A 15,324-nucleotide genomic window follows, 5' to 3' on the forward strand; every position below is an offset into this window, starting at 1 on the left:
TCATATTGCTGATTTCTATCACGGTCCCTGACATTGTTGTCATGAGAGCAGCCGCCTCGGAGGGAGGAAATGAATAACTGTCTGAGGAGGAAATTGGAGTTCCAGACGATGGAGGTTTAATGTCTGTTACATGTACGTTATTTAGCGTACGTGCTAAAGTTTACAATAAACCACGTTGGTCACTGAGTGATGACGGTCCACGGCGAACATGTGCACCGAAGATTGAGTATTGGTGGAGCGACACAGAGGAGAAAATAATGTTCTGTGTAATTAAACCGAGTAATCTAACGTGGCTCGTGTAAACAAACTACTGATCACACAGTTGTGCAAGCAGATGCTGAGCCGCCCGCTGATTGGTCCGTCGCGGTGGGAGTTTCCGCATTCCGTGGAGAGCCGAGGAGAGAGGCGCAGGTTTGAGAGGCGGACGGACGGACACGTCTCTGGAGATACACGACTCCCTCCTTCTCTCTCTCTCTCTCAGTCATCCATTCATTACCTCACTCTCTCACGCGTTCACGCGAAATCTCAAGGGAATAAACACACCGACGCCCGAGACGCGAGATGCCTTACATGCTCATCAGTACGCAGATCCGCCTGGTGCGTATCCCGCATCCGTACGTGAACCGTGCGTTGATTTTAGGAACACACGCCCGCGCGTGCGCACACATTCACACGCTCCAGTCCAAGGTTTTATTTGTTTGTCAGTTTTTCAACCGGCATCTCTGCACTGACAGGTCGTCGTTACGCAACACGCCCGTGATATTCTGGGTAGTGGAGTCAACAAACAGTGAGGACGCTGTGCATATGGTTGTGTTTGAGTTTGTTGTCTTTCTTTCCTTTTTTTTTTTTTTTTTTTTTGGGGCCACGGTGCCCTAAATAGGAAGCACATGTTGCCCAGTGGTCGGCCTCTAGTTGTTGTGCACGTTCCCTCCGTGTGTACCGTCTGCAGCCGAATTCTACAGCTCTGAGAATCGGATCGTCTATTTTTAGTCCGTCCACAGATTAGGATCTGAACAGTGCTGCAGGTTTAATGCACAGGAAGTTGGTCACCTAACCAGCAGCAGGTTGTTGGGACGGTGAAGCAGATGTTTCCGCAAATTTAGGCGGAATCAGAAGTTCCCAAAAAAAAAAAAAAGAAAAAAGGATGGCCCACTGTAAAATTATATTGAAAGATTTGAAGGGAAGTATGTTTTAATTTAAAAAATAAAAAGTGTGAAATAATAATAACTGCACACATGTCTCATGGGTTTTGGGGGTTTAATTTGATTTAAGAGATCGTACGTTCATCCAGTGTCATGTTTATACCATCCGTTTTTTTTATAAACCCTAAAAAATGAAAAAAAAATTTTTTTCCAACATTAAATTCTCTTAACTCTTAACCCAAGTTTAACGAAAACCTGATGTAATTACTGAAGCGTCGCAAATGGTTTCTCTTTAATTCCATTTGTTTTCTGTTTTTTTTTAAAAATATTTTTTTTCTTAAATCTGAATAAAAATGTACGCACTTGATTTCAGTCTTTGGATGAGACTGGGGCAGAAGCCGCCCCCCCACCCCCCCGCCCCTAGGATGTAGCTCTACAACTGATGAAGAATTTAAATGATTGACGTGGATTCAGTTTGTGTTAAAACGTTTTGACTTTTTATCGGCTTTTACTTCAAGAGTTGCTAAATTTCAGAAGGCTCTCTCGAAACTCTGTTAAATCTCTTATTGAAAGTCTTACTAAGGTTTCGTAGGTATATTTGTTAAATTTGAAATACCGTATTTTTCAGACTAAGTATATTCATCCTTTTAGCCAAAGGATGGACTTTACAGGAGTAGCAGATATTGTTACACAAGCCTAGAGTGCCCTCTAGCGGCTGTCAGTGTGAAAATAAGAAGTGTGGAATTATATATTTTAATATATAAGTCGCACCTGAGTATAAGTCGCAAACAAAGGATGAAAAAATAAAGTATGACTTATAGTCCGGAAAATACGGTATATAGAGCTAGTATTTTCTCATTGTGCACATCCTCTAAAATACTCGGAGCTACTCTCCAGACAAAAGACAGATCACTGACAGAACTGCTTGGCGCGAGGGATATTATAGTCATCACCAAAACGCCATGAAAAATTAGAAAAATATATTTTGGCCTTAAATATTACGCATCCATTCCAGAAATGTGTTGCAACAGTTGGCCGGTTATTTACAGTGCCTTTGTTGGACGCTTCTTTGATGAACCGTCCGCTGCCTTCTGATTGTGTCTGATCGCTCTCTTGCAGGAAAACGGTCCAACGAATGTGGGGGACGAGCATTCTGATCCAGCTGTCATGAGTTACCTGGGAGCCAGAAAAAAAACCATGCTTGGAAATAACTTGTGAGTAGTGAAAAAGTGGAAGGTCGCTCATCGCATGCCGAGTGCATAAAATTAAGGTAGCAGCCAGGTAGCTTGTCATGCTAAGGCCAGATCTAAGATTAAAAACAGAGATTTTCATATCTGAGTCAGAGTTTGGTCCAAAAACTCCCCAAGGCTGCGCACACGCTGCCAGAAAAAAAAAAAAAATCAGACGCCTTTATTTAATAATTGAATTTCTCGGTCGAGATAGTCTTTAGAAAACTTGGTTTGGTCGTTTTTTTTAAGCCTGGTTTTAAATTCATTTAAGGACATTTGGAAATAGGATTTTAAAACCGATTGTTACACATAAATCCTAATCCCAAAGGTCTGAGACAGAGATGTTAATGTGACTCACTGCTAGGGGTGTATATTGGCAAGAATCTGATATGATACATATCATAATACAGGGCTACGATACAATGTATTGTGATATATTGCGATACCATAGACACAACAATAAATTGAGATTTTTTTTTTTAAATAATTTGATTTTATGAAATCACTCTGAGACGTTAAAGTTCTCCAGGGACCTTTGTCGTCCTTTGGACGACATTGATTATTTTGTCAACGTTTAACAAAGCATTGTGTACAAAGCTGCTTCCTGTGATGTCTGACCTTTAATGTGGGTCAGAGAGCGCAGGTGTGTCACGTCAGTCAACAGGAATCACTGAAAACCAACAACTCTGTGAAGCTCCATTTGTATATTTTACCAACATATTAATAATAATTCCATCATTTGGATTAGTCTCAAATAAAAACAGGTGTAAAAACACTGACATCTACGTGCTGTTCTTTGCCTTTCTGTTACAGCAATATACAGAAAATGTTATTTTTTATTATTGCGGAATGTTGATTCATCGAGATTAATTGTGGTTATCTACAGCCAACTGTTTTTTTCCACAGCCAATTGATGAGAAAAAAAAAAAAGTCTGTTTCAGCAATACAGAGGGACATAGCAATCTGAATTAATCGTGATTAATTGTGATAAAATCTAGGGCTATACTGTGATTAATCTGATTAAAAATGATATTTGTTGGCAGCACTTTTAATATTATTAGCATTATTATATACTACTGGGATTTTTACTTTGGTTAAGCTAGCAATATTATTAGCATTATTATATACTACTACTACAACTACTACTAATAAGTGGCATTTTCTGCCATAAAACTGGACAACTGGGATTTTTACTTTGGTTAAGCTAACAAAAAAAACAAACGTAAAAAAACCACTAACGTGCAGCGTCCCTAACAAAGCTCTTCAGAATCATTACTTGTTACATCTCTTGTCGTTTGCTGTTTTCAAACAATGAATGAAAGAATGCATTTTTGTCAAAATTAATCTATGGAATCTTTGAAAGCGTCCTTACAGCCGCCCCCTACCAGTCAACTGACTGTACAACACGTTTCCAATATAACCCAGCACACGAGAACTCTATCAACTCCCAGGTGGACTCAAAATGTGTCCAGATCGAGCTGTACTTCCATATTTAGGCACTTGGCGATTGTGTTTTTTCGGGTCTGGCAGTTAGCATGTACACATTGACGGCAGCTGAGGTCAGGTCACGTGGAGATCGGGGAAAAAATCCAACCTGCTGCTTTGCAGGTTTAGTATAAACCACCCAAACTGATAGAACGCAGATCAGGGATTGGTGTTGTCACTGGCAATCTGACTCAAATGCTGCTGGGAAACGAAGCAAGGTGCGAGAGGAAGTGAGCGGGCAACAGAACAATTAGCGTCGTTCTGCTTTTCCCCAGCAAACGTTGACTGTAAGACACAGAACTCCCACATCTGTGCGGAAGAAGAATGACTTTGTGTTTATGCTCGTTTAGCTCGGAATACCAAGTGGACGACCCGCCGCGCCTGGTGCTGGACAAGCTGGAGAAGATGGGCTTCCGCGTGCTGTCCATGACTGGAGTGGGACAGACGCTGGTGTGGTGTCTACACAAGGAGAACGAGTGACAGATGGTGGATCCACTGAAACCCTTTTTTTTTTTTTTTAACATTCGACAGTTAGATTCACAGACATTTTTCAAGTGAGAATAAAGTTCTTGAACTGAGATTATCTCAGATTACGCTGCACTGGTGATCAGACCGGACAATATCCCAGAGATTTTCCCAAACTCTGTCCATATGGTTTAGTTTTTTTACTGCGAGGTCAAAATGTGACCGTGGAGGACTGCGAGGCATCCTCCCCGTAGCTGTGATTGGATCGTAGGACTGTATTAAAGGCAGAGCTTTATTGTCATCTCGTGCAAATCTCCTGTCTTTCTTCTCAGTAAATAAAACACTGCTAGGTAACTTTGTACTGCGCAGAGTTTATCATATGCTTGTGATTAAATGATGTCATGATATGGATTGCTTTGTGTACTCGTTAATAAAACAGTGTGCGATCCTCCTGAGCTGAACCACAGACCAGATCCAACACGTATGCTGCCGTGTGGCGCTTCATCAGAAACGCTGCACGTAAACAATCATTTCAGGCGCTCTCGTCGTGAACCCCGGCGGCTCGGTGGCACCCGACGGAGATTGTTGCATGCAATGGGGCAAACATGGGCCCCCGAAAGACACTGGGTGGGTTTACAAGTCTGGGACCGACCCGGTTCACTTATCTGCAGAAGCGTTTGTCGGCGAGCTCACAGCCAAACTCTTAGATTAGATCTGCTGCTTCACATGTGACTTTGCTCTAATCCCAGCACCGAAGATCAAAGTAAGGGGTGCTTCCCCGTTCTGTGACCGCGGGGATTCCTATTTGCGTACAGTGACGAGGCGAGTTTGTGTGATGATTCAAAAGAACAGAGGACGACGCTAGGAAGATTCCGAGGCCTCGTCGTCAAAGAACATCGCCGCCGTCATCTCGTGCTGGTTTGCACGCAGCACAAGCCACGGAGCGCTGAGGGCACGGTTAGTGGTGAATGTGTTTCCTGTAATTGTACTTCCTCTGTTGTCATTTGGACAGAGTTTGTGTGTTACAGGGGTTTTTTTTTTTTTTTTTTTTTTTTTAAACATTGCCGGGATGTAAAAAAGGCTACACATAAACCAATCCATGTGATGGGGGGGATTTTGCAAGAAGAGAGGAGCAGATGTCTCCCACTACACCGTCCCACAGCTGGACATTGTGCAACATTGAGCCGCAGCGATGCGGAGCAGCAGCGTTTAAAAGATGGATAGCTGGGGTGGATGTAGCAAAGCTGCCATGAGTCTCCTAAATAACACAATGACAGGAAGCGAGCAACACCACGCATGGCCAAAAACACTGACACATCATTACACCACCACCGCCCCGGAGGACGGGGGAAGAGAACTCTGGACGAGCAGACGTTCTACAGGCAGAGAACAGCGTTACTCAACTAAATGTGACCACAACATCCTGGCACTGTAATGTCCTGACTTATCATGTGGGCCACAGAGTGTTGGAGTGCCACTCTGTCGCAAAGAAGGAAACAGCTTAGGTCAGTAATTGTGGATGAAGACGTTTTTGAGGTCAATATCTGACAAATGACAGGACGAAATTCAACAGAGCTGAAGGTAAAAAAAAAAACAAAAAACAAAAAAAACACCATAGATTATATTAAAGAAGTGGACAGGACTACATAGTTCCAGACTTTATGATAAAGAATATCCCAGAAAATCTGGATTCTGTAATGAAATACAACGATGTTCTAGTTTCTACCAATTACTCAGTGTAAAATCTGTCCCAGTTTAGTTGAACAAAACAATCACAGGAATTGAAGAAAGGCATACATTAAGATCTCGTTCAAGTATTTATGTCATTTTTAGCTCCATCTGCTGCCACCTACTGGAGGAGTATTTAATTGTTCTGCCTGTCTCTTGTATAAATGAAGACAAATTATTTGCAGTGAATAAATACTAGTTTCAGATCAACTCAGCGAACAGTGGTTGTGAATCAGCACCTCCTCCTCCTACACCAGTGGTTGTGAATCAGCACCTCCTCCTACAGACACACGCACACGTCGCACACTCACAGCTAGCGCTTCAATAATCCATTCAACTTCTAATCACTGTAAGTCCCGCCAAGCTGAAAACAACGTCGAACAACGGAAATAAAAATGCAAATATGTCCAACTTCACCACCGCAGCATAAATACAGAGAATTCTAGAATCGACTTGTTCTTTGTGATCTAAACAAACGCACTATTTGTTGAAAACAATCAGGTTTCTCCTCCAGCGGAATATTTTTAATCAGACCAAGGAAATTTTACCCACACAATACACAAAACCACACTCATTAGGTAATCATTTAGTATTATTAAGTCATTCTTACTAGACTCCAGGAATCAAAGCTTTTTCAGGCTTTTTGACCTCAAAGTAGTTCCTGCATTTGCATAGAGAGTCCCGTAATAAAACAAAAAACAAGGGGATTGTTTTCATCCGTTTTGAAAAGGCCCACATGTCGTTGGAGAGTAAAGTTTTGTGCTAAGGATGTTTATCCAGTTTTTTTTTATTAGGATTCATGGTTACTTGTCAAAGACCCTGTGCCAACACTTCACTTAGAAGACCAGGCCAAATCAAAAAATCCTGTGCTCCGCTGCTTTCGCACACAGGGCATCGCACGGGCATCTTAGGAGATTCATTTTGTCAAAGATTTTCATTGATATATAAAGAAAAACAACCATTCATACCCACATTCAGACCTATGGCGAATTCAGAGAAAACGTTTATAATTAGGGATGCCCGATATTATTGGCCCGATATTAGCATAATTATGTAATATCTGTAGGAATTGGTATCGTTTTTTTCCCCTTGGATAAGAAAACCCGATAATGCAATGCCTGGGTTTTAGCCAAGTGATGTGTGCATTTAAAACAGTTCTGGGGGAAAAAAAAACAGTTGTATATAAAAGTCACTAGATGGCAGCATTGCAGCTCATTTTAATAATCTATTATAATAATCAAGGGATTACAATAAATATACAAATAAATATAAACCAGACGCTTAATAGTATTTCAATTTGGAAGGATTTGGGGGGGGGGGCATGGTCAAAAATAATTCCGAAACACTGCTTTAACTCCATTACCTTAGTGAGCAGGTGGCACTTAACTTCCGTAAACCACCAGCCCACCACTGTCCTGCTATATCGGTACTGGTTGATATCGGAATCGGAAATTAAGTGTTTGGACAATATCGGCTACAACATCAGATATCGTCAAAAAGTTAATATCATACCGTCCACAGACACAAACACACCATGGAATCTGTCCTCTACAACTGACCCATCCCACAATTAGTTCCCACCGGGGCTCAAACTGATGATCGACCACCATTCCACTGTGTCATAGAAACTCTGACATCGTACAGACGTAAAAATATTCAGCGTAAAATCTTGGTCAGTCTGGCATAGAACTTTAGAAACACCGTACACCACGTCCACGGAACAATCACAGAAACCACCAGACCTACAATCATCTCTGGAGTATGTTCACTATTCATCACATGGGACCACAAGAACTGCCATTACCTAGTCTACTTAGTGCCCAGATTTGTGGTCTGATTCCTGGGTTAAGACGGGGGCAAAATGATTTCTGCAGTTTGAACTGAAACTCCACTGTGTTATTAAATGATTATGCAGGCAATGCAGAAAGAATGGCTTTAACACGACACTGGGTTGACTACAACCATGAGGTAATGAGATGTCGCAGCTCATCATACGAGACCTGACAGATGTAAACTACATCACTACGCCGCTTTGATTACAGGACAGTCAGCTAAGTACTCATTGGATGCTAGTTCCAGGTGACACCACAGTAAATGTAAACCTGGACAATCTCCACTTTCAAAATAGGTGGTGCACTTTCAAAAAAATATGAAATAAACTAAAGTCGTACATTGGTAATCCACTAAAACATTAATAGGCGAGAAAAATATACAAAATATATTTAGCCTTTTTCAATGAATGTATGAAAAAGCTAAAAAAGGTTTGTACGTACAAGATTGGAAATTACAGTGCTTATTCAAATAGTATAGTGTAGTTAAATGTAAACAAATATGTAAATATATGCTACATATATACACACATACATGTGAATATATGTGTAAATATACATAGAATTATATAAGCATGTAGATATATATATGTATATATGTACAATATATATGTGTAGGTATATATACACAGTATATATGCATATATGTATCTATATGTACAATGTATATATGTGTGTATATATATATATATATATATATATACACACATATATACATTGTACATATAGATACATATATGCATATATACTGTGTATATATACCTACACATATATATTGTACATATATACATATATATATCTACATACATATACAGTATGTATATACACATACATATACACATATACATACATACATATACACATATATACATATAAAGATATGTATACATATATATATACATATATATATACAAACACACCCACATTTATTTCGTAGAGAATATTCTGGAGTCAATCTCATTGTGGTTTGATGGATCACAGTGCTGGAAAATATACTGATTGTTAAAATCCCCACACCGACAATTATTAAGATTGTTTAATAAATCATTGTTAATCACGTATAGTATGTGCGGAAACTGCAACGATTTGTCTAATTCCGTGCAGACTCGTCAGCCCAAATGATGGATGAGATGACGTCCAATAGAAACCACGAATGTTTCTTTCCAGACAATGAAAATATTTATTAACGTGTTAAAATAAAAACAATTAAAAAAAATAACAAAAAAAAAAAAGGAGCTGCAACAAAGACGTGTGACGTTCACTGAACGACCCGGTTACCGTCGTGCTACGACATGGCGCCTGCTTTCTCATCTTCTCTTTGCATTTGTTCGATGAGCTTCTGTCGCTCTGCAGCCTGCCTCATCTTCATCACCACCACACTCTCGTAGTCTCGCTCGTTTGTCAGGGAGCCCTGCAGGACAGAAGAAGAAGTTGAAGCAGAAACAAATTAATGGTAGAGAAAACACGATAAAGCAAAAAAAAAAAAAGTTTATGCAACGTCTAGACTCTTTTCTAGAAGGTAACCTTTTCTAGGATATTTTTAGCATGTCAGACGACATAAAATGATCTTAATTCAATTAATTTGTTTTGAAAAATATTATGTATTTACTGCAAAAATAGAAAATGAAAAAAAAGTCTTTATTTGTCTGTGAAACAGTGACAGACAGCAACAACAAAATACTCTTCTTTTTCTTTTTTCTTTCTTCAATTCCTGTGTTCAACTAAACAGATAACATTCACACTTGGTCAAAATCATTATCAGACAGCAGTTAAAAACAACGCTAAAGTAATATTGTATTTGTAATCATATTTTATCCTAAAAGACAAAATGCAAGAGTGTAATAACTGAGAAAAAAAAACAAAAAAGGAGAATGTCTGTATTTTACATCATCATCGCAGCAACATTTAAAAAGTGACTTCAGGCACGAAGCTGAAGACGCTCTGCAGCTTTCATCTCATCTACCATCAGCACGGCAGCGGGGGGAACATGCATGAGAAAGCAGACTGCAGAGTGACAGGGTAATTCCACCGCCTGAGATCATTAAATCCCAAAATGGGGGCTCGGGTTAGACCTGGCAGTCGCCCGGGTTTCGCACTCGGTGTCTGCATATGTGTGTGCGTGCGTGTAATTTCTTTAAGGGGATTGGACTTGGACGAGGATGGAGAGATTCTCTTACAGTTGGAGGTAAAACGTAGAAGGGAAGCCACTGGCTAATGGCTAATCAAGCAGGGTGGAACGTGGACCAGACGTCTTACACACACACACGAACCGAGGGGAACCACAAATACGTGATCACTTTAAAGGCTCCTTTTAAAAAAACGTACAGCTAAAATAATGCTGAAATGTGAACACATAACGTGCACTTGTATCAAGCATTATGGCGGGAGGGGGAGGTTTGAAAGGAGAGGGGAGTTGTAGGGAGTGTGGGGGGGCGGGGGAGTGTGTGTGTGTCTTCAGAGGAGGCCACTGTTTTACAGGATTATATCCAGGAAGTCTGCCGGGCCAAGGAAGTGTCTCTTTAATAAGACAGTGAGCTGCAGGAGAGATGGAGTGAGTGTGTGTGTGTGTGTGTGTGCATGAAACACTGACAGAGGCAGTGAGCAGAGAGAGAAGGAGGAGAGACAGACACAGAGTGAGAGTAATGGGATTGGGTGGGGGGGTGGGGTGGGGGGGGTGGTCTGCGGAGGAGAGGTAGGTTTTTATCAGTGACTGAGCTGAGGCATCTGGAAAACATCACAGGGACTCCAGCATCCGTGTGTTGAGAAAGAGAAGGTAAGGGTTGGGGTTGGGGGGGAGTTATCCGCGACTGCCCCCATCCCACCCCTGGATTGAGGAAAGCTGCTATTATCATTCCAGTAACGTGAGCTCGAGCCCTCGTCTGACATGTAACGGTGAAATATTGCGCAAAAACCCATCAGGTAAACAAATGAGTCGAGTATCTTTGTCTTTAAACAAAACACAAGTCAGTAACAGCCCCCTCCTGTCCCCACGGACACCGCATCCCCACTCTCCCCTGCCCTCTAGTGGCCACTGGAGGAAAATGCATCATTAATCAGTCTGAACTCTCCTCCACCCTGAGCGGTCACGGGTGGACTGGCCAATGGCGCGGGGGAATTCTGAGCATTCGCAGGTGCCTCATGGGCGACGCCGTGCATTTTTTGCACAGAAGTCGGGATGTTTCCTCGCCCCCGGGCGTCAACCCACAATGTAGATGTTTGGCCGATGCATCACCCGGGAACCAAACAGTTAGTGTGTGTGTGTTCGTTACATGTGTGTCGGAGCAACACTGCGGGCCGGAGACTGAGCAGGAAAACCACAAAACACAAACAACGGGCCCCCGTGCAAAAGCCAGGAGGGGAGGGGAGAGGGTCGGGGGGGTACGAGGCCAGGGCAGATGCAGAATAGTAGTAAAATGCCCAGGCACGCCAACACACAAACAAGTCCGGGATTAGTCAAGTGACATCAGCACATTACCAGACCTATAAACAGCACATCCCAAACTGACCTCAGGCCAGTAGTGACATCATGGATACCAGCAGAGCTGTGTGAATCTGTCATACTAACACACACACACACACGTGTACACACACTTGCAGGTGGTCACTGCGCTCCCCAGCGTAGCTTGTCTGCTTGTGTTTTTGACACCGTTCAATAGAGGTGGTTTGTAACGATGAATGATGGAGCGTTCTTCAGTGCTCCGTGGAATCGGAGAAGACGATCTGCTCGGAAGATCTTATATATTGGTTCCTTATGTTGGTGGATGTATTGCTGCGCCTGAAGTGGAATTGTATTCTTGGACAACAAGATACAAATCGTTGTTTGCTAAATGAGATCACACAGAGGGTCATCGATACTTAACCCGTTTCCAAAAAGCCTCGGTTTCTTACGCCATTTTTACGACACACTTGTGAACACGGAACATCTGTTGTCCCTGAGCAGCAAAGATCTGCAGATGGACTGCAGCGCTGATAAATACGAGGGCTGTCAAACGACTGGAATCTGATTTAACACAGTCCCCCGTCAATCAAGTCTTACTGTGATTGTAGTTAATCAGGATTAATCGGATGTTGTTAAACAGGACGAGAAAACTTTTGGTTTTTGGAGTTTTGTTTGTGACTAATTCAAATGACAGAGTTTATATTAGTTTAATTTTGATTATTTTATTTTATGTCATGCAGTATGTGTAGATAACGTGTGAACTGAGTACAGAATAATCTGATGACAATGACAGTGTTAAAGTTGCAGCCAGCTGAATTTAAATTTTCCGGAAACAAGTAGACTAAGTTAGTGGGGGCCTCCAGGGGGCGCTAGGAGGCGTCAGAAAATTAAAGGGAAGATAATTTAATTATTTTAAATTATATATATATGTATATATATGAATGTTACCCGAACACACCTTGTTCGACAGCTGCAATATCAGCACAACATCATTATCTGTGTAGACCTGGCAGTTGGCGCCTAAAATAAAGCTGTTCTTCTCCTCAAAATAGCATGTAGCTAGCTAGCGCAAAAATGGACAGGTTTTTGACAAGAAGGAGCAGAAATATATAAATACAAAAACTGATGTTTCTTTAATGATTTGGTAGCATTTTCTGAAGTTAGCAGAGGCTAACTAGCTTCCACAGCCAGAAGCTAATGTTGTTTGGTGGATCTGAGCGTGGAAACATTTTGAACTAGACGATCTGCACACATACTTTCGCCAAAATATATATATTTTACCAACGCGGAGACTGTAAATGTCTCAACGTTTACAAACGTATATTTAAAAATTGTAAAAAAAAACACACAAACAAACTGCATGTAGAGCTAAGTACCTAACTGCATGTCCACAAAATAAACCCTGACAAATGCGTCCAAAACTCTCTGCCAGTTTCTGCCACTAACAATCAAACTTCATGGACAAACCAGAAGAGTGAGGTGACTGCAAGTTTAAATGTGTCTACATATACAAGTACATATATACAGTATATATGTAGTTCAACACAGTTATAGCACTGGAGCAAACAGAGGGCTGTTGGACAGGGATGGAGCGTTTTTGGATTCTTCTAAAGTAAAGAAAATAAACGGTAAAAAGAGAAATGGCAGCAGGACCTGAACTCTTTATGCCCTGGCATTTTTCCTTTTGACGGATGAACTCCGGGATCCAAGAAAAAGGAGATGTGGGGGTTTGGCATCTTTAATATCCAATATTACATCCATGTAAAAGTTAAATTAAGTCTTTTACATCCTGCCTTCCTGGAAAAAGCCCTTTGATTGCAAAAGACTTCCCATTCAAACAAAAGGGGCCACGGGACTGGTAAGAATGCAGCACAAAACCTTGGGGATGTCAGAAAGAACTCACACATTACTGTATAAGGAAAATGAAATCTGGGTTCTCAGTGTGTACATGCTGCAGTTATGCTGACTCTGACATATCCACGATATTTGATACATTTATAGCAGAGCAGTTACAGTAAATTTAATTTAAGCAGCAGCTATACTTAGTCCGCAGAAAATAAGGTAAACTTTATAAACCTGATACTGCATTAAAGCAACCATTTCCTTTAGGCCGTGTCACTGAAACAATTCCAGTTCATTCTTATTTGTAAAGTATTAGCTTAAAATCATTGATCCTTAAACATGTGTCTGTTCAAATCCCATTTAACTGGAAACCTAGCAGAGTATCTAGTGTAGTAGTAGTGTGAGCGTGAGTAGCCAAGAATTTATAAAGAAAATATATGCTGTATATATTTTAAAAAAAATGGAAATAAAGAAAATATATGCTGTATATATTTTTTAAAAAATGGAAAAAAGACACCACCTACAGGTGGAGTTAGCCTCAAAATAGATTGAACGTGTGAGAGGAAGTCTTGAAATGCCTAGTTGTTGATAAAAATATGTTTTTCAACACCACAAAAAAATTAACTTTATTCTCTCACTTTCATGAGTATAAATATATATATATAAATATATATATATAAAAGTTCAAATAAAATACAGCATATAAAAATATCTGAGCTGGCGCTTCTTGATTGACGGCTGAGATCACGTGACTGCGAGTGAACTACTAACGTAGCCGTCTCTGGGGTTGGCAAAAAATATATATAGATCAAAATGTATCGTATCTTATCGTATAATTGTCTTAACCTACCGGACTTAAGTCTTCACCCTAAAAGAACACAGGATCGTTACATAAAATGATGTTTTTACTGTATTTCTGGGGCAGTAGTGGCTTAGTGGTTAAGGAAGCGGGTACCTTGGGTCCGGAAGGTCTCAGGTTCGAGTCCACAACTGCCAAGTTACCACTGAGGTGCTCTGAGCAAGGCACCGTCCCCACACACTGATCCCCGGGCGCTCAAAGCTGCCAACTGTTCACTTTCCTTTCCTTTTTTTTTTTTTTCCTATTCTTGTTTTCAAGAGTAAGCAGTTTTGCAATTTAGTATTACAAATAGATCCATGTTCTGTCAAGTCAAGGCCACGGACACTTGTGTTAAGCAGAGACACTTGTAGTGAACTCAGTGCTGACACTCACTGACACAGCTGCACCTCACAAACCAGAACCATTCCACTAAAGCGAAGTTTCCGCGTTGATTAGAGGCTACTGTGGGCCGCGTCAGCCGCTAATCACTAAACGGTATCAGGCCTGTACTCAGTGACCAGTCATGTGTCAGTCATGTAACTAGAGGTCTCTGTTTCCTCTGATCAAACCACCCGACGAGTTTCAGTTGGAGCGTTTTTCAAACGGCTCATCCCTGAGTCATAACTCTGCAGACGAGCGCCGATGACAACAGTGAGGATAATGATAAACGCTAGGTTTGGACGTTCTCACCAGAACTGATGAAAGCAAATACCAAAGAATTAGCAAGAACATTTACTACTACGGACAACTCTGCCGTCAGACATCGACTGCCAAATTGCATTTTCCTACTCTCATACTTCTCATTCTCTGGGTAATTTAAAATGAATTTGCTGAGTACAGTATGTTCTAGTTCTGTTGTCATGAACAATGTTTTCCATATAAAAGAATGAGACGGTGTAAATCTCGCCCTAAATGCAGGCTGACTGTGGGCCCCAGCGGAGCGGAAGCTGGAGAACACACAACAAAGGGGCCAGAAGAATATCCACCAAAGCCTCAGTTTGGGCTTCTAGCACCAGCCAAAGCAATATCTGGAAACACTTTTTTATCCTGTAATAACAAAAACATGCAACGTCCCAGATTTCAGACCCAGCATAGCTGCATCAAACCACACTGGCCGCTATGGTCAGGCCTTTGAAAGGAGGCATACAACAGAAATCCAGCGAGGGCTAAACACACATCAACTCAAGAGCCTGGATAGCATGACAACACAGCTAACAGAGCGCGGCCAAGCCTGGTCGGACGGCAGGTCGTGTGAGGTCACTCCCTTTTGCTGTTGATAACACCGGCTCTCGACGCTGATTGCCTTCTAGCATGAGAGCGGTTGTGA

At 41.3% G+C, this 15,324-nt stretch overlaps 2 protein-coding genes and 1 long non-coding RNA gene across 3 annotated transcripts in view; 1 reads left to right on the plus strand and 2 right to left on the minus strand.

Moving 5' to 3' along the window:
• The first annotated feature begins 388 nt into the window (after positions 1-388).
• gchfr (GTP cyclohydrolase I feedback regulator) lies at positions 389-4,728 on the plus strand. The gene is made up of 3 exons (XM_008322311.3): positions 389-597; positions 2,262-2,356; positions 4,207-4,728. The coding sequence occupies exons 1-3, from the start codon at positions 562-564 to the stop codon at positions 4,334-4,336; spliced, it is 261 nt and encodes an 86-aa protein (XP_008320533.1). The 5' UTR covers positions 389-561; the 3' UTR covers positions 4,337-4,728.
• On the minus strand, positions 4,361-7,322 carry LOC112487617 (uncharacterized). The gene is made up of 2 exons (XR_003050880.1): positions 6,324-7,322; positions 4,361-6,288 (listed from the first exon to the last, which is right to left on the minus strand). It is a non-coding gene; the product is annotated as an uncharacterized LOC112487617 (long non-coding RNA).
• Positions 7,323-9,088: 1,766 nt separating this feature from the next.
• dnajc17 (DnaJ (Hsp40) homolog, subfamily C, member 17) overlaps positions 9,089-15,324 on the minus strand; it is a 36,781-nt gene continuing 30,545 nt past the window's right edge. The window contains exon 11 of the mRNA XM_008322198.3: positions 9,089-9,289. Within this exon, the coding sequence (XP_008320420.1) occupies positions 9,164-9,289 (126 nt within the window). The 3' untranslated portion in view covers positions 9,089-9,163. The remainder of the gene's footprint in view (positions 9,290-15,324) is intronic.

The sequence above is a fragment of the Cynoglossus semilaevis genome, chromosome 1 (genome assembly GCF_000523025.1).
Source record: "Cynoglossus semilaevis isolate Cse_v1.0 chromosome 1, Cse_v1.0, whole genome shotgun sequence".
NCBI classification, from domain to species: domain Eukaryota; kingdom Metazoa; phylum Chordata; class Actinopteri; order Pleuronectiformes; family Cynoglossidae; genus Cynoglossus; species Cynoglossus semilaevis.